We start from the raw sequence: 20337 nt of genomic DNA, 5'->3' as shown, positions 1-20337 counted from the left end.
TTTTCTATAAAGTTGCTTCTGGCCATGACATGTACAAATTAAATGGTTAAAAGAGATGTGTTTAAGGTATTATATGCAGCATCCTTCATTTCTTCTCTTAAGTAGGGAGCTAACTCCGCTTAATTTAAGTATCATACTTACAGGGGAAATGTGCTAAATGCATTATAAAGCTTGAAGCACTAGAATCAGTACTCTGTATCGGCTGCCAAAATCCTATTCAGGGCATCCCTACTTCCCATGTTTGGACACAACATACTAAAAATATGAAGTCAGCAATCATAATTTCATTCAGTTAAAGCATCACCATGATCTGAAAAGTTTCTCAAAATTAAGTTTTAAACACAACTGAAGCATGATTTACTTATTCATATTCCATTTAGATTTTCTGTTGTGAAATAAATTTACATTTCACCAGATTCTTTCATATAAGCTCTCAGTTTACCCGCACTGCAATTGTTGTTCAACTTTAGCCACAACAGGCCGTCATGTACTGTTTGTGTTTAGAAAATCAGTTTACAGATGACAATACAGATCAATTGCAAATATAAAACCCAGGCTCTTTCTGAAAATGTACCGCTATATACATTTCTGGAGAGCACCATATACGACACAGGAGCTACATTTTTGTGCAGTTTTTTTTTTGCGAATCCACCAGAGGCCGATGTATATGCTTTTTCAGTCCTTAAATTTCTCTTGCGAGTGCCATTCATGCCTGCTGTTTATGCGTAAATCCACCAGAGGCCACTGTCCACTAACTGAATGACTGACTGATCGACTGACCCACTTGCCTCTTTCCCTGAAGCCAACCATTAGTGTTTTTAAAAGCATTGACTGACCCGCCCACCCACATCCCTAAACCCAACCGACAAATTTAAAAAGCAATCCAGAAAAAGAAAAGCCCTCACTTGATTTTTCTTTTACCACCCTGTTATTTACATTTTTTACTGCAGTTTTTGTCTTGCCTGCTTTCTTGGACTGTTCCTCTCCTGACTCGAACTTCATCTTCATGGTCATCTCCTCTCTGCGTCTCAAGTCCACTGACGTACATGGCGAGCTAACTGGACAAACTGGTAAAAGCCGGAAAACCGTCCATAGAAAGGTAAGCGGCCAACTGGTAGGCGCAAAAAGGAACGGCATCATACCACCCCGTAGCATTTGTTTTAAAGACTAAATGCAGCCATAAGTACTTCTGGCAACAGAATTCACAATCTCCAGAAACGTATATAGGGCTACATTTTCAGAATAAGCCAGAAAAATGTTGGAAGTTGCAGCTCAAAATACCCGACAAATACTGTTTTATAACTCTTTGAAACTGCACCTTTTAGGCTTTGTTCCAAATTGTTCTGTTTTGGTGACTTTCTCTTTAAATTCAATGAGATTGTGCTCCCAGTCCTTTCTTTGAAAAGAGGGAGGAGCTTAAAAGCCTATGCGTTAGCATGGCAGCAGATTCAAAATATTTGCTTTTCACCCAGGGCTGTTGATGCTAATGAAGGAGAGATTTTTCACTGTGGGCTCTATTTTAACAATCTAGGCGGAAAGTCTAAAACGCATGGCACAAAAGCATTAAGGGCAATTTCAAATTCACTTTTGCTAATTTAAGGATGGAAAAATACACTCTTATGGTCTTATGGTTTTGCTTATTCTCTTAATGAGATATGGGTGTGTTTTAAATCAGAGTCTCATCTCCCATTTCCTTTAAGAGTCAGTTGCGTCACACCCTGGCATATTTGCTTGGCGGACTTTGTAAGTAGAAAAACTGAACGCTTCACTAGCGAAAAAACAGTTAAACAGACCCTCTGCAGCGAGCCCCCTCCATTCAACCTCTTTACTTTCTATTTATTTTACTTTTTACTCCTTTACTTTCGTGGATAAGGAAACGGGTGTTGTACACAATCCACTGAAGACATCCATTAGCCTACATATTTAATTTAGCTTGTTAAGCACAAAGATTTGATTCAAAGCTATTTCTAAATTCAGTTCTTATTTCCAGCAAATGAATAAGTGAAGTTTATTTAGAAACTAATTTCGAGAGGATCACGTGCTTTAATTGCTTATGAATTCATTGCTGGTCCCGCATTATTCAATTTATGAATTCACCAATCAAATGATTCCTAAGCCACTATAAATACCCTAAGTTCCATATACCATCCATCTTCATTTTGAAGAATACACCCCCCTCCACCCCCCCACCCCTACTCCTCCTCCTTTCCTACATGGGTGGCACAGTGGCCCAGTGCTTAGCACTGTTGCCTCACAGCAAGTACGTCACTGGTTCTAGTCCTTACCAAGCCAGCCAACGCTTCTGTGTGGAGTTTACAAGTTCTCTCCATGCTTATGTGGGTTTCCCCCTGGGTTCCCCGGTTTCCTCCCATTGTCCAAAAACATGCAACTTATGTGAATTGACTAATCCAAATAGGCACCATAGACATGCTCCTAGTAAGTGGATATCTTATAAGAGCCATCACTATCTGTTCATTAGCTACTAAAGCAAGGGAGTTCTCCAGATCTACCTGAGCTTAAACTCCCCTCTCGACTTACAAACGGGAGGGAGCCCCGAGCTCGAGGATCTTATAAGCTCAGGGCTTTCTCCCGGGACAGCATGCCAAACAAGCTTTATAATCAATCATCAGCTAAGTGTGAACTCTTGAAATGAACAATAATAACGAAGTGTGGTTATATCCAAACACACGCCCTATTCTTATGCCCCATATGGTCCAAAACCCAACAGGTGGGCAAATCTAAACTTGTTTTAATTAAAACAAATATAAATATGCATATAATAAATAATACTACTAATAAAAACATCATACAAGCACAAATTTTCATAAATATACTGAAAAAAGCCTCCGAGATGACGAAGGCATGGAGGCAGTGGTTTTTATATTTATATAGAAAATAATCATTTTTGTAATATTTTAATCCTTTAATTCCTTTTTATTTGTAAAGATATGTGTGAATTGCTGTACATCCTGTGCGTATTAAGCAATGTGCATTAAGCAAATGTGCATTAAGCAATTAACCTGTGTGTATTAAGCAATGTGTACATTTTAAGGCGCACAACTAGTGTGCTCTGCTGGGCTTTAGCCGGTCAATTGCGCAGTCTATTATAGTTTTTCAAAATAGCAACGTGCCAATTATGCGCCTTAACATACCTCATTTATAGACTGGAACACCCATAAGTCCATAAAGCGACATTAAACTATTGCTATTCAAACAACGTTGTGCAAAGCAGGAAAATTAGAGTAGTGTTGGTCTGAAAATAGTAACAAATCACGTCATACACGTCTTGCGCCTTATTGCGCCAGCTGTAAAAAGGGCGGGACTTTACGGCTCTGATGACGTGTACAAAGGGAGAATGTCAATCAAGGTGTTTCAGCAGACTTTTTTTATCAATTGTGATTATAAAAAATTACTCAATTAATTTTTACTATTAGAGGCTGGCTATAATCACACACTGTTGCCATCCAACTGTGTTTAAACCCATATTAAAGTGATTTTTGCATAATACGTCCACTTACTTCCAAATAGACCTATTCAAGTCATCTGGTGAAGATGTGTTCATATTGCAATATGTACTTCCATAGCATCTCAGTGAAACTGGCCATCATAACCTTTCATTTAAATGCACTATCATGTATATTCTGAAACCTAGTGCCTATAGCCCCGTGTGTGCGATGCTGCTTCATCTCCCACATCTGCGGTCAGCCTCGCGATGATGTCAGCCATCAAGTCTTTACCAGTAATTACACATCAGATGACAACAACTTAAAATTGATGTCCTGTGCACGAGCGCTAAGTGGCCATTTGAAAAGTTTGAGACAGGAAGCCGAGAGAAAGGCTGTGTTATGAGGGTGTCAGCATGGGAATAGCCGGGGCAGCTGTATACTGTACACGCTCTGCAGTAATAGACACACACAGGCCATTGCCAAAAGCACATTTGGCATCAGTAGCAAATGAGTAATTATTGGGTAATGACCCAGAAGGTGTCCCTTAATTGAATAGTGAAAGTAGGGAGAGTGGTGCCACGCCGTAATAAAAGCGGATGGATTATTTCAGGAAATATCTTCTTAAGTGGAAGGGTAAATACTGATGAGCCTGCATTTATTCCTCTGACCTTTAGATAGATAACCACTGATTAAAAATTTAGGCTCTAGTGGGAGAAGAGGTTTTTGCTTTTACTTTTTTTTGCTTTTTTTTCTGACCATAATAGACCTCTATCCAATCTTAATTCTGAAATGCATTAGCCACAAAATTGACGTGTGCTAGGAGGGGGAGAGAGAGAGAGAGAAAAAAAAAAACTTTAGGAAAAGCTGTAAGTGGACTATTGTGTGGACTAAGAGGTCTTTTGTTTTGAGATCATTTGATGCAGTGACATTTTTCCCAGCGAAATGTCAAGATCACTCTAATGACTACAATGCTCAAGAGGGGTATGCCTTTTTCTCCCTTTTTGCGAAATGATAGGTGAATTATGTAAATGCAGGCATCAGTTAAAGCCATATTTATTTTTTACAAGCATTTACCTTTTCTTTTAATGCACTTATCTCTCAAAGGAAATTGCCGTCACTTATCTGCAAGAATGATGCGGGTCATAGTGGTTTATTGCTATCACAACTTTGCGTTTCGTCTTTACTGCTGCTTATCCTTGTACTCTCACCTTGAGTTTTGTAACTGTAACAGGTTGTCGAACGGTGCAGCATTGGTGTCTTTGAATTTAGGACAATGCGCAGGGGCTTATGTCTGTTTTTAATGTTTGGTATAGACACCTGCTATAGTGCTGTTATTTATATGGATGCTTCTTAAAGGGGGGAATCGTCCTCCAAAAAAAGAAAATTGTGGCATTTTATTGTTCCACGTTTGAATGACTTAAAAATAACACTTCACCATAAGGATTCGTGTGTTAGAATCAATGAACATTCAACTGAAAATGAACAGTACTTCTGCAGCATTTATTAATCTTAGTTAATGTTATGCTATTAAATTTACTGCACATGATGTATATGACTTTTTTTTTCTTCAGTAGAATGTTAATTGGTAACACAGGTACACAGATATAATTAAATATAATCTAAGCAATATTGTTTATTTTTACAGTACAGTACTGGCTCTACGGTTGACAGTAATTTACTGTGAAAAAATGGGTTACTGTAGTTTATTGTACAGTACATAAACACATTACCATATTTTGCACCACGGTGGCCAGTAAGTTACTGTGGAAAAAATAATTACTGTAATTTATTGTACAGTACATAAACATTACACCATATGTGTGCACCACGTTTGCCAGTAAGTTACTGTGGGAAAAAATGGATTACTGTAATTTATTGTTCAGTACATAAATATTTTACTGTATTTTGCACCACAGTTGCCAGTAAGTTACTTTAAAAAATGTATTACTGTAATTTATTGTATAATAAATAAACATTTTACCATATGTTTGCACCACGGTTGCCAGTAAGTTACTTTAAAAAATGTATTACTGTAATTTATTGTACCGTACATAAACATTTTACTGTAATTTGCACCACTGTTGCCAGTAAGTTACTGTAAAAAAATCAATTACTATATTTGATTGTACAGTACATAAACATTTTACTGTAATTTGCACCACGGTTGTAAGTTACTTTAAAAAATGTTTGTTTTTTTTGTAATTTATTGTTCAGTACATAAACATTTTTCTGTATTTTACACCACGCTTGCCACTAAGTCACTTTAAAAAATTGTATTACTGTAATTTATTGTACAGTACATAAACATTTACCGTATTTTGCTCCACGGTTGCTAGTAAGTTACCTTGGACAAATAAATTACTGTAATTTATTGTACAGTACATAAACATTACTGTATTTTGCAACACGGTGGCCAGTAAGTTACTTTAAAAAAATGGATTACTGTAATTTATCTTACAGTACATAAACATTTTACTGTATTTTGCACCACGGTTGCTTGTAAGTTACTGTGGAAAAATAATGACTGTAATTTATTGTACAGTACATGAACATTTTACCATATTTTTGCGCAGCATTTGCCAGTAAGTGACTGTAAAAACTGGATTACTGTAACTTAATTTACAGTACATAAATATTTCACCACGTTTGCATCATGGTTGCAAGTAAGTTAATGTAAGAATTGGATTACTGTAATTCATTTTACAGTACATAAACATTTTACCGTATGTTTGCACCACGGTTGCCAGCAAGTTACTGAAAATTGGATTACTGTAACTTATTTTACAGTACATAAACATTTCACCATATGCTTGCATCACAGTTGCAAGTTACTGTAAAAGTTGGATTACTGTAATTTATTTTACAGTACTTATACATTTTACCGGATGGTTGCGCCACCGTTGCCAGTAAGTTACTGTGGGGAAAAAAATTGATTACTGGAATTTACTATGTAGTACAAATAGACAGCAAAAATAAGCATAAGTAGGATTTTGTTTTATTACCATAAATAAATCAATTAGAAGTGTATTCATTATTTTATCACACTTTCATTTAAGGTACAATTCTTGCTTTAAGAAACTGTTAACTAAGACTTCTAGCTCTATGAAGTACTAATCTGCTTTATACTAAGGTAGTAGATGCTTAGGGTAGGATTAGGGATGTAAAATAAGATCATACTGTAAAAATACTTATATAATAACAGCCAATATCCTAATAATAAGCCTCTAATTATCTAGTAATTAGTGGTGGTAATTGATAGTTTACTGTGTTAATTCCAGTAAACAAAATAAAGTAATTCATAACTTATTACAAATAATCTGTTATGTTGATTTACAACCTGTTCCAACTTGTATCTTATTATTTAGACCATTAATATAGATACAGGTACAACCAAAACGACAATAATTTAAAAAAAAAGTCTTATTTTGTGTTCTGCAGAAGAAAATAGTCACACAGACTTGGAAAGTAAAAAATAAATAAGTCTTAAAAATGGAAAGTAAAAATAAGCATAAGTAGGATTTTTCTTTATTACCATCAATAAATCAATTAGAACTGCTTTGATCATTTTGCCACACTTTCATTTAAGGTAAATTTCTTGCTATTAACAGACCATTAACTAAGACTTATAGCTCTATTAAGTACTAATTTGCTTTATAGTAAGATAGTATATGTTTAGGGTAGGATTAGGGAAGACGAATAAGCTCATACTGTATAAGCCAAGACCTTAATAATAAGCCTGTAATAATCCAGTAGTAAGTAGTGGGAAATGTTAATTCCTGTAAACAATAAGAAAGTAATTCATAAATTATGAAACACAAATAATCTGTTGTGATGATTTACAACCTATTACAACTTATGTCTTATTATTTAGACATTTAATATAGCAGTACAACCAAAAAGCTTTGCTGCTTCTTAGTAAGGTAGGGTAGGATTAGGCATGTAGAATAAGATTTACTTTAATAAACAGCCAACATCTTAATAATAAACCTGCAATGATCCAGTGTAGTTAATAGTGGGAATAGTGTAACTGATAAATCCAATAAACAGAAGGAAAATAATTGGTGTATGATTATTAAATTCATGCTTTTTTTAATTATATTTAGCTTTTACCATCTTTTGAACTCCCCGCCCCATACACCCCCACACTATCCTCATAACTTACACTCCCCATAATCACTGCACTGTTTAACATTTGCACATTTAAAATTGTACATATTCAGTGCACTTTGATGCACTAATTCATCTTGAAATGTACATATCCACTGTACATTGTTCATTTCTATCTGCATACCTCTGATTATTAATAGCTAATAGCAAACTGTACTTATATTCATCCATTGTAAATCTCTGTTCACAGTTAATACAAGCTGTATATAATGTTTATAGTACATCCATCTGTAAATATTACCCATAGTTTTTCTATAATTGCACTTTGTAATGGATATCCTGCACTTGCTGCTATTGCACTCATAAACTGCATTTCATTGCCTTGTGTTTGTATGTGTAATGACAATAAATTTTAATCTAATCTAATCTAAAAAAATATTGCGTTGTTGCGTTGATATAGACTTTAACAACTTTTTACAACTATATTATTTAGATCTTTAATATATACTTTTAATTAAAAATACATTTATTAATAATTTAAGATAAAATTGATAACTCATATGACAATCAAATTAACCATAAAATACTCAAATAAGTTTTTTATCCTTTCTTGAACAAGTTTGTAACAAAAAGGGCTGTTCTTTCTCACTGCGAACACTATATGTCACAGTGATTTTCCAAATCCGCTGTTAGTGCACATTGTGGTCTCCACCCACCGGGAGACCTGTCTCTATCTCCCACCGGCTCCGTCAGCAGCTGTTTTCAAATTCTGCCTCTTTTCAGATCATTCCACTGCTTTATTCCCATTACCGATAAGCTTTTAAAATCTGCTCGGAAGAATCCTCGCTCCATCGATTGTTTATATTTCGTGATCTACTTTAGAGAAGAGATAATACCAGGGCGAAATGACCCCGCACAACACTTCATTCTGCAGTTCACAGACACTTTATAGAATAATCAATCTGTATTGAACTCATAGAGATCGGTCCGCAAAATAATACAGTTGCTAAAGCTGAAAGAAACTGCCATCATTAACAGTAAATCATTGTCTGGCAGCATTCAGAGCATGCTGATTGGCTGATCAATAGAGCTATACAGGTGCACAGCTTTATGAATTAAAATACCACCGTGGAATGCATAGGCTTTCAGCGGTAATTAGTGAAGCACCATTAATAAAAGCCTTACGTATTCATATGGAGTGTGTGAAAAAATGAAGGACTTATTTCACCTGGATCTTTCAGGAATGTTTTTTTAAGTATATAAAAGGGATAATTGATGTTTATTCTATTCATATACTGTGCTTGCAAGTGCATGTCCATAAATCCTAATTAATTCTAATAATTGTTATAATAATATTTTAAATATTATTATTATTCGTTCATTTATTTTCTATTTGGCTCAGTCCCTTAATCATTTAAGGGTCGCCACAGCGGAATGAACCGCCAAATTATCCAGTATAGGTTTTTCGCTGCGGATGCTCTTTCAACCACAACCCAACATTGGGAAACATACACACTCTTTCACAAACATACACTATACAGCCGGCTTATCCAATTCGCCTATAGCGCATGTCTTTGGACAGTGGGGGATACCGGAGCACCCGGAGGATATTATTATTATTATTATTATTATTAATATTATTATTATTATTATTATTATTATTACTAAGTTACATTTCAGCTGCCTGTCACCTGTGGAACTCTGTTAACCAACAAGTTGAATTCATTATTCAATTCGCCTATAGCGCATGTCTTTGGACTGTGGGGGAAACTGGAGCAAACCCACGCGAACAAGGGGAGAACATGCGAATTTCACATAGAAATGCCAACTGACCCAGTCGGGGCTCGAACCAGCTACCTTCTTGCTGTCGGGCGACAGTGCTAACCACTGAGCCACCGTGAGATATCTCAGCTATTTTAATCTAGTTAGTTTTTTTACATTTGAATAGTAAACTTTGATGTAAGGTGTTTAAATGTAGAGTGTCGGGCTATACATATAGTTAATTAAACTCCAAATGTTGAACGGCTGTAAGTCTTGAAGCGATTTTTACTCTATATCATAATTATTTAACAAAACATAATTTCAACTGAAAATATGAGTGTAAAAATAAGACTGGCAATGCAGTCCTTCCTAAATGCATTTTGAAGAGACACTCAAAACACTTTTAATGCCATACAAAATTGTGTTTAGTAGAGACGTTTTTGTGGATCCGTGTTACAGGTTTTTCTTTCTAAATGAATTGGTTATTAAGAAAAAGATGAAGTACGAAGCTATTTCGGTTACGAAAAGATAAGCGGCATAATTAATAGATCAGTGAGACCTGAACTCAAAACAGCCATTTGATAACATCTATGATAAAAAACACAAACATTTCACTCTTCGTCCAAGTGTCAATCCACATTAGCGGCATCGAGCCAGCTGCTTAAATCTCTCCATGGAAATTGCGCACGTGCTCCTGCAATATCCATTTCTCAATGCGAGCTTTTAATTCGCACTGTACGAGCACAGCAGATGAACATACATAATACTCGCGTGATATATTGCTGTCTCGGTGTTCTCGCACCATTTGGGCACATTCCCATAAGCACTTGTGGGATGCGACTCGGCTTTTACGCGCTTTTCTGTTTGCTCTCCAGTCCCCCTCTGGTCTCTGGTCTCTATTCACTCCCTATAGTCTCAGCTGGTCTAAGTGGGCCAAACCTGGAGAAACCTCTATTTTTGTTTTGTCTTCTCCCTCTTTCAAATAATCAGCCGTGTGCCAAAAGTGTCCCTCTTGTTTTTACGCGTGCCAGTCACCTGCCGTCTGCCGCGCTCCTTCCCTTTCTCAGAGCTTGCTTTTCTCTCTCCGATTCTTTTGACTTTCTGCGGTCTGGATCCCCAATGAGATTCAGATTGGGTACATATTGAGTCCTCTATTGTCCTTCAAGGGCTGTACTACGCTAATTAAATTTTATCCAGCCATATAAAAAACCATTTCTCTCCTTCACGCTCCCAATTTAGCTTTCCAGCCCAAGTCCTCTCTTTTTCCAAGCCCCAAAAATCCAGTGTTCATTGAGTCAAATCAATAGAAAAACATTTGCAAATCTCCATTATTGTGGGATTTTTGTCTCCTTTCTGTTGTGATAAAAGCACCGCGGAACAGCTTGCAGCTTTGTGCAACCGAGACGCGCGGGACAGACGAAGGCCATGAATGCGAAAGGCATTACGCGCAGCAGCAAGTTTCTTTATCACTGTTGTTGAACGCACAATTATTTCCACGCCATCCTTTGCAAGCAATTCATGAAACAGAGATTTGCAATTATCGTTACAATCTCATTGTGGATATTTTTTTCATATAGCCATTATCCTGCTAACGAATATTCGCCTTATAGAATACATGTTGTTTTTAAGTGGCGAATTGCGCCGAATCGATATACAAGTTGATACATCAATAATGCAAATCGTCTCCCAATGTCATTAGACTTTATATCAGCCATTTATTTACGCTGTTATTAATAAAATAAAAAAAAACAATAAATAAATACGTATATACGAGGCCTTTTGGGTTTTATCATTAACTTACATCGCACTTATCTCTCTTTCTTTAGACAAAATTAAAATACTTATCTTTACTTTTGTAAACTATTTTTCTTTATCCTCCAGTAGTAAGCCTGCAGTAGTTCTATTGTAGGAAAAACCTGACTGAATCTCTCACCCCATGCAGGCTAAGTTTGCCCTTATTTATGAAACCGATAATAGCGCAATAAAAACAAATCAATCTGTACTTGTGCAAATCCAATTCAGCAGGGAGGGTGAAACCCCTGAAGAAAAAGAAAAGCCACAAGGAGAAGGGGGGGATAACCCCCCAAAAGCAGCTGTTGAGTCCTAATCTTTTTTCTTGCCCTATCACTCACCTATATTCTCCTCAGCGCTCTCCTCGCATCTCCCTTTCGAAGTTCCCCACTCGCCAGACCCCATCCTTGTCCAGATTTTTTTCGGGCCATCCCCTTGTACTTATCTCAAAGAAAAGAAGAGTGCATGGATGTCAAATTGCCCTCAAAAACACCATGAAAGATTGATTTGCAGCACTTTTCATTCAGCCGGCATTATTTTGAAGAGAGCTGAATAGGAAACCCGCAAGCTGGGGAAGGAATAAAGATGTCCTCCCTGTTGGAAAGGGGGGAAACTGCCCATTTTGTCTCAGTCCATCAACCCTGGAGAAAGAGGGGGAAAGGCATGGGGCTATTCAGAAAAAAAGCCCATATACACCTCACACAATACTAAAAGACTTTAAATTAACATCCATGAATATTAAATTACTTCGGCCTGAAAAAGATTGAATAAAAGATATACTTGACCCAGACGGCTTTGCATATTTTCGTACTCCAAATCACATCATTAAAACCTATTCAGTTTTTTTATGCGAATTTAATTTCGATGATTGCCGAGTTCTGTATTTTCAATATTAATAAAGAAGAAACGCAATTTTAATGCTTGCGTTGGTTTAGCTAAATGTGCCATAATTGGATCAATACCGCATAATTTCATATAACTTATTTATATTACTATTTTAAATAAAGGAATAAATCATAAATGTAGTAAATATTAATGTATTATTTAATGGTTTGTTCCTTCTTACAAGGTTCTGTTAGGAATAAAATACCCTGAGAAAAAATAGTAATCATATTTTTTGTTCCTGTAATATTATTGTATAAGTTTTACACATGAAAACACTTAAAAACACACTGAAACCCCCTGATAATGACAGTTCCGCTATGAGACAAACGAAATAAAACATCTAACATCTTATAACCAATGTCGTTTATTAGTTTTCATGTTGAGAATCAAGTTTGCGTTTAGGTTTTCTTTCCAGAAGTGATCATGTTCATCTCTGGTGCAAACAGCTGGAGCGGAGCTCACAGTGCTGAGATGGGGCTTGTTATTTTAGCCAAAACGCGGTTTGTTGGATCCTGAGCATCAACACACACACATCGCTCCCCCTTCTTCCCCCACCCCCTCAGGAGTAGCCACTCAATAAAGAGTGTGGCGTTTTTTTCCTCTGGTTGAACAAGTCTAAAGAACACAAGGGGAGGGTCATTAATAACTAATTACCGTGGGTCAGACCTGACGCATATAAAGCCCACCGGGACCTTGGAAAGGCGAAACATTCTCTCGACATAGCAAGAAGAGAGCACATTGACACTGCGTTGGCCTCAGACTGATTTATCGATTACGGTCGACTTTAACAACATATATATTCGCTCTGAATTTAACAGCAAGGGGGATATTTTCGGGGTTCGGCTCATCATGGGTTCAGTGTTGCCTGCAGATGCTCTGGTTCTGAAGGCTGGATTTAAGCAACAGTCTTTGGCCCTGTCCGACATCATCACTTCAGACATCCTGCACAGTTTCCTGTACGGCCGCTGGAGGAACGTGCTGGGGGAACACCTGTTCGAGGAGAAGACCGCCACTGTCAGCCCCAAAACTGCCTTCACCGCAGAGGTCCTGGCGCAGTCATTCTCTGGAGGTCAGTTCGCAAGATGTGCTTGGAAGTTTTAAAAGTTTGTTTGCTAGCATTTTGGTGTAAAGCAGTTTCACGCTTTTTATATTGGAGCTTTTATTTTAAAACACTCCCTAAAAGATGAGGAGATGGTTCGCCCTGTAACTTTTTAATGGATAGCTCTTTAAAGAAGCAATTTTATTATTAAAGGTAGATGTTTCACTAATAAAAACTTTTTTGTGAATAGTATTACTACAACAAAGAGCATTTTATAGTGAATTGTGATTCTAATACAATTGAAAGGGCTTTAAATAAGTTTATATAAGGATGAAACTAATGGCAAAGACTCTTAATTTAGTGGTTATTGACGATTTAAAAGATGTAAGTTGTTAAATAACCAGTGCAATCAGCCTCAATGCATTTTCTCCTGGCGCATGATGTTGGTTTTCTATATCATAGGCGTTTTTAACATTTCCAATTGCCAAAAAAGTTGCGAAATCCATAAACAAAAGACAGATTGCGTAAAGATACGCTTGAGAAGTGTTCACTTGAAAAAGTATCAAGCTTAAATTATTCAAGTTCTGAGACGCATTTCCACAAAACTAGTACACTGATCACTTTAATAAATTTTTTACTCAATATACAACACTTGTTTGTTTAAAATATCTGAAGGACACTTTGCTAAATCTGCAAGACAAATAGTTGCGCGCGGGACGGAGTTCAACAAAACAATTTATTTCAGAAATTCCTTCATACAGAAGTCAACACCTTTAAAGCCACTCAGTCTTCCACGAATTTGTAAGATAAATATATCCTAAATTATTTTTTATCCTTAATACTTTAGGGCGCATAATAAAATAGGGATTTGAGTGTTGCAAATGGCTCACTGGCAAAGCGAAACTTATTTAAATAAGGCTATTAAAATCATGAGAATAACGTTGTGCTTGACCTGAGAAAGTTGCCAGTGAAGCCGGGACGTTAGACAGAGAAAAGCCCGTCATTCATCAGCTCGGGACAGTCTCCACACCCCCGCTTTGACACTTTTCTCTCCTCTCAGGCGCATTTAAAGTTTTTCGTCCCGCTGTTAATATGCCGTGAAAGCTGATTCTAGCGCTATTCACACCATGTCAAGCAGCTAATCTCCTTTTCTGCGTTTTGTCACAAATTCCTGGGCCGTTTAAAGAAGGTTTTCGTTTCTTTCAGCGCACATTTAGTGCTACAAAGTTGCTGAAAGGATAATGAATACGGAATAAGCTGTTTCTTGCCTATGAATATATGGCCTCGTCACATTTAAAGCGTAGAAAATTGTTGAATTCTCAGACGTAAAGACGCGTTTGACATTTATTTGAATCTCTCCTGGGAGCCGCATTTGAAGTCTGATGGACACTTTACGCATTCCTCTACAATAATATCGTTTTACGAAATAAAAGTTTTCATTCGTGTAAATAAAATCTAAATTTATTGTTTAATTTCGATATTATATTTATTTTTCGTTGTACGTGCTTTTTCTAAAGTTGCCTCAAAGTTTAATTCGTTATCTTAACTTATTTTATTGCTATTTTATTCTTACTTTATTTGACGCTTTCTGTCTCCAGAGGTCCAGAAACTTTCCAGCTTAGTTCTGCCAAGTGAAGTCATCATTGCACAGAGCTCGATCCCCGGAGAAGGACTTGGCATCTTCTCCAAGACTTGGATAAAAGCTGGCACCGAAATGGGTCCATTCACAGGCAGGGTCATTTCACCCGAGCATGTGGATCTCTTCAAGAACAACAATCTCATGTGGGAGGTAAGCTACGTTCAACAGGTGTCGCATGCATGGGCATGATTTTATTTTAATCCTCTTAAGATTTGTTGCCAAGATGTTTATGACAGTTTTTTTTCTCCTAAGGTTTTCAATGAAGATGGCACTGTGCGCTATTTCATCGATGCCAGTCAAGAGGATCATCGCAGCTGGATGACTTACATCAAATGCGCGCGCAATGAGCAAGAACAGAACTTGGAGGTCGTGCAGATCGGAAGCAGCATATTTTACAAAGCAGTAGAGGTTCGTTTTATATACTTTTGTTATTACTTTTTTCTTAAAATTGCATACATTTTTCATTTTCACACGTCGACCTAAATTAATATATTTTTATAAATTCCATTTTAAACGTTCTTAGAATTTCTATAGATATTTAGTTCAGTCGCAATAAAAATTATATAATCTAATAAAAGTATTACAAAAAGTATCAAATTCAAAGTATACATGTATACATATAATAAAAGTAATATATATATATATATATATATATATATATATATATATATATATATATATATATATATATATATATATATAAATACACATATATAAGATTTTAGTTTAAAGAGAAAATTCACCCAAATCTGAAAATTCTGTCATTATTTACTGCCCTCACTTGACACAAACCTCTTGTACACAAAATAAGATTTTTTTTAAAGGCTAAAAACCTGTTACCATTGACTTCCACAGTATTTGTTCGTCCTATAGAAGTCAATGGTTACAGGTTTCTAACATTTTTCAAAACAATTTATTTTGTGTTTAACATAAAAGAGACCTCATAAAGGCTCGAAACTACTTGGGAGTGAGCAAATAGTGAGTAGATTTTGGGTGAAATATCCCTTTAAACTTTAAACTTGAAGTAAAAATATGAATGTACGTTTAGAATTAATTTAACTTATTTACATTTTCCTTCATTACCAGACAATACCTCCAGATCAAGAACTGCTTGTGTGGTATGGGAATTCCCACAACACCTTCCTGGGCATCCCAGGAGTCCCTGGCACAGAGGAAGAACAGCAGAAGAAAACGAAAACTGGTGAGTTATTCAATAGCTGCAGGGCTTTGGGTGGGACTTTTCAGATCTTTATCATACTTAAAACTCCATTAGCATATGTTTAAAGCACCTGACCTATTAGCTTCAGTCCGCTGACAGTGTTTTTCCTCTCCCCCCAGATGAGTTCCACCTGTGCGACACTGTCACCGCTGCCGCCCTGTCCACAGCCAGCCGCATGCGCTGCGTTATCTGCCACCGTGGCTTCAACTCCCGCAGCAACCTGCGCTCCCACATGCGCATACACACCCTGGACAAGCCATTTGTCTGCCGCTTCTGCAACCGCCGCTTCAGCCAGTCCTCCACCCTCCGTAACCATGTGCGTCTCCACACAGGCGAGCGCCCCTATAAATGCCACGTCTGCCAAAGCGCTTATTCACAGTTGGCAGGGCTGCGGGCGCACCAGAAGAGCGCCAGGCACCGGCCGGCCAACACAGGGGCTGTAGTGGGGCTTCAGGCTCACTCGCCTCCACCTCCTCAGCTGGCACAGGTTCCACACCCAGCCTCCCTGGTGCATCACATACCCACCATGGTGCTATGAGAAACAATGCACTCGAGATGTTAGCAGTCCCACCGTTTGGCTGTTCGTCAAAAGCACAAGTGTGTCAGTGCCGAGCCGGCTCTGAATACTCTCACCTTACGTGGATACTCTGCAGTTCCCAAAGGTGAAAAAGTGAACAGACATGACAAACAACGCCTGCAGAACTCAGCACTGAAGTAAAGACGATGGCCATGGAAGGGCTGTTTCTTGTTGAACTACATGCACTGTCGGCTCTGTGTGGCAGATATCTGCCTCATAACAATGTGATCAAACAAAGTCACTTAAGATGATCAGTAGTCAGTGCATCTTTTACTCACATTTGCATGCAGTAGTATTGTTTTGTCCCATTCCCTCTAAACCACACCACGTTATTTGCTTTAGCCTCTCTACTGAATGGATCCATTGGGATCAAGCACCACTTAGTGACCGATTTGCGTCACTGCAGGCCAATCAGAGCATGTTTATTGTCCAATGAACGATATGAAGTATGTAAAGGAATGTACATAGGATTTGAACTTTTACGTCCAAAAACATGGAATAGTCACTTTATCTGTGTATGTATGTAAAGCTTAAAGTATTATTACAAAATTTGGTTCTATTATATTATGTATACTATGTTTGCTTATATAAAATTATTTGGGTATTCACTTGTATGCTCAATAAAGAATTAACAAAGATCATGTTTTTGTCATTTTGTAATTATTCATCTTGCTCGAACTTGAACAAAATAATAACGGCTAAACCTTTTACATTCATTCATTTATTCATTTTATTCAGCCACAGCGGAATGAACCGTAAACATATCCAGCTAATGTTTTACGCAGTGGATGTCCTTCCAGCCGCAACACTGGAAAACATCCACACACTCACATACACTACGGCCAATTTAGCTCACCTATACCGCATGTCTTTGTACTCTGGGGGAAACCGGAGCACCCGGTGGAAACACGAACAAGGGGAGAACATGCAAACTCCACACATAAATGCCAACTGACCCAGCCGAGGCTCTAACCAGCGACCTTCTTGCTGTTAGGCGATTGTGCTATACCCACTTCTGTCCCTAAACCTTTTATATAATTACTCTAAACACAAATGTTGTGTCTCACTTCAGTGATTGTCTTTAAGAACTCACAGCAAGTATATTCAACGTGATATGAATTGGTTTCTGGTTGTTTAAACGCAGAGTATACAAAGACAAAAGTCAAACCAATGTCCAAAAGTTGCCAGAATTGCACAACAATAACAAACAGCTCCTTTTTTATTTGTAAGTGGATCTATACATGCTTACTTTCATTTGAACGTGCATAATGACTGAATAATTGTACAATGATGACAAGAACATTGCGCAATCAAACGTTAAATTGTCATTCTGGACCAAAACCGAATTAAAAATTAATTGTCCTCATTATTTTTGGATAATATCTGCAGATAAATCTAAACCTCAGGAAATGACATTCTTGGACCTCTTTCAAGACAGTTGAGCTAATAAGTAACTTAAAACAAGCACAGATAAGCCTATTGATTCGGTTTACTGAAACTGACCGAATTCCCGACCTCTGTTTTATTCCCATGAAGCAAACAGTCTATAATGGCACGATTATTATTGTTCTGCATATTTAATCTGTTTGTCTGCTTCACCGTTCAGGAAAATGTGTAAGTAACAATTTACATCATTTAAATTCTTCTTTGAGTGATGAAATGTGTTATCAAAAAGCTGGAGGGGGGAAGCAATGTTTATCAAACATAAAAGTAGGTTATATGTGAATTAAAATGACATTTTAAGAAACATTTTATATGTCACATAAGCTAAATGTCTTGTTTTCTAGATACCTAATTACTGCACCTAAAGTCCTGCGGCTCGATGCCTCAGAAACTGTTGTCGTGCAGTTGTTTGGTTTTGATCAGGAAACTACAGTTCATCTGCACCTGAAGAACACGTTAGCAGTAGGCAATAAAGAATATGACTATCAATCCCTGAAGCTCAACGCCGCGAATAACTATCAAGCTTCAGCGACTTTACGGGTAAATTCTGCACATTTAATGGTGTTGACTTGTATATAAAACTCTTTTTAAAATATCTTATAAGGAATGGCTCTTCTTCCATTTTCCTTTTCACAGATATTAGCAAAAGATTTTCCCAAAGAGGACACATCTGTCTACCTTCAGACGATTTCTTCTGCTTTCACTGATAATGTTAAAATCCCGGTCACTACAGTCAATGGTTTTCTCTTTATCCAGACTGACAAACCGCTTTATACACCCGAACAAGAAGGTCAGTACCATAATATCATGTGCATATGGGTTGTGTTGACATGGCAAAACGTAAAATACTTACGTTTTCTCGTGAGATCAGGCTTGACACAACGTTGCATTTTCACTATCACACATGACAAAAGTGAATATAGCCTAATTAATATTATCATCTAAAGTCAATTGTTAAACATTTCTTTGTCTTTCATGGACCTCTTGTTATAAAACTGTGTTGGTATCACACATCCGCCATTTGGTGTGTCTGTCTCAAGCATAGTGTAAATTGCAACTCTTATAAATCGTAAAATCATTAATAAATAGACTACACCAGGCCTAATTTTTATGAAAAGTTATTTTATTAGTAGCCTAAATGGAAATTATTATTTAATCCATATAGAACACAGAGACGTTTTACATATTGTCTGAAAACCATGTCTTCTGGAATGACACTGCATGTTAATTTTAAATGGTGCAATTCCACGGAAACCTTTAATTAGCTAGTTGTAGGACTCCATTCAGGATCATGTGACTGAAGACCCATGACATGTTACGTTTTTGACTCAGAACTAGGGGCCGCTTAGGGCCACATGAATTCTGGAGGCCCCCAATAAATATGTAGAGATATAAACTCTAGAAGTATATCTAGATAGAAATAAATGAATTGAAATAGAAGTAAATAAATAAAATGAAAAGAAATAAATTAAACGAATAAATAGAAGTAAACAATAAACTATATATACCATTGTTTTCATTATTTAATATAAAACAAATATTATATTATTATTATATTAATGTAATGTAATGTAATAATAATATTTAAATATTATATCTGAACAAATTTGTAAAAATCACCTCAAAATTTGGGTTTGTTTTCTTTAGTACAAGTGCGTGTTTACTCCCTCAACGAGGAGCTGAGGAAATCTGCACGAACCGTCACTCTTACATTTCAGGTGGGGTTTTCTCTTCACAGATTTATTCGACTCATGAACTATGATTTCTAAGATGTTATGTTTCACTTTAGGACCCTAGAGGTGTCAAAGTAGAGATTATTGATATGACTGACATCAATGGAGCAAAACCACTTCTTCCACCATTCAAAATACCTTTAAAGCCAATGTAAGTCACATGTACTATTCTTCCTGGATTAATCTGATGCTTTATTAAGTGCTTTAAATAATAGTGATGATATATAGTGCTGAAAAGATCAGCTTTCTCACAAATTAAATCTCTATCATACTGGTTTGTGGTAGGCAATGTTGAGTATAGCCTAATTACAATAATTAAAATGCATTTAAATGATTTTTCTGATTAATTTTTTTCTGATTACCCAATAAGCAATTTAATTACTTAGTACTAAAAATTCACATATGCATAAAAGATAAGAACTTAAAATAAACTTTACATGAGTCCAACAGTATTTTTTTTCCTTTTTTTAATAAAAGTACACTCACATTTGAAACTAAATATGTAGCAAAACACAAACGTTTCAAAATATTTTATACATACCTTATAGTGACATGGATTTCTTAAACATTTATTTGTTTCTAACGTGCAGTTGTCAGACAAAGAAAGTTGAAATTCAGTTAAAAAAAAGTTTAGTTGAAGTTATTTGTAAAACATCTGAATAACAAATATATATATATAATTAATATGTATATATAA

The 20337-nt window shown here is 36.5% G+C and overlaps 2 protein-coding genes and 1 long non-coding RNA gene across 48 annotated transcripts in view; 2 read left to right on the top strand and 1 right to left on the bottom strand.

Annotated features, from left to right (window-relative positions):
• Positions 1–11746, bottom strand: part of LOC141385657 (uncharacterized) — a 28539-nt gene extending 16793 nt beyond the window's left edge. The window contains exon 1 of the long non-coding RNA XR_012406471.1: positions 11447–11746. This is a non-coding gene — a long non-coding RNA (uncharacterized lncRNA). The remainder of the gene's footprint in view (positions 1–11446) is intronic.
• prdm12b (PR domain containing 12b) overlaps positions 1–17102 on the top strand; it is a 124207-nt gene extending 107105 nt beyond the window's left edge. For 17 of the 46 annotated variants that reach the window (XM_073950307.1, XM_073950299.1, XM_073950272.1 and 14 more), the window contains 5 exons: positions 12862–13059; positions 14628–14818; positions 14921–15076; positions 15755–15869; positions 16007–17102. In XM_073950307.1, coding sequence (XP_073806408.1) covers positions 14744–14818; positions 14921–15076; positions 15755–15869; positions 16007–16425 — 765 coding nt within the window. In that variant the 5' untranslated portion in view covers positions 12862–13059; positions 14628–14743 and the 3' untranslated portion in view covers positions 16426–17102. 46 annotated transcript variants of the gene reach the window in all.
• An 886-nt stretch (positions 17103–17988) lies between these two features.
• Positions 17989–20337, top strand: part of c5 (complement component 5) — a 48630-nt gene continuing 46281 nt past the window's right edge. The window contains exons 1-5 of the mRNA XM_001919191.10: positions 17989–18078; positions 18252–18447; positions 18544–18697; positions 19555–19625; positions 19697–19791. Coding sequence (XP_001919226.4) covers positions 18014–18078; positions 18252–18447; positions 18544–18697; positions 19555–19625; positions 19697–19791 — 581 coding nt within the window. The 5' untranslated portion in view covers positions 17989–18013. The remainder of the gene's footprint in view (positions 18079–18251; positions 18448–18543; positions 18698–19554; positions 19626–19696; positions 19792–20337) is intronic.

Source organism: Danio rerio, chromosome 5, assembly GCF_049306965.1.
Source record: "Danio rerio strain Tuebingen ecotype United States chromosome 5, GRCz12tu, whole genome shotgun sequence".
NCBI classification, from domain to species: domain Eukaryota; kingdom Metazoa; phylum Chordata; class Actinopteri; order Cypriniformes; family Danionidae; genus Danio; species Danio rerio.
This window is presented reverse-complemented; position numbering and strand designations above follow the sequence as displayed.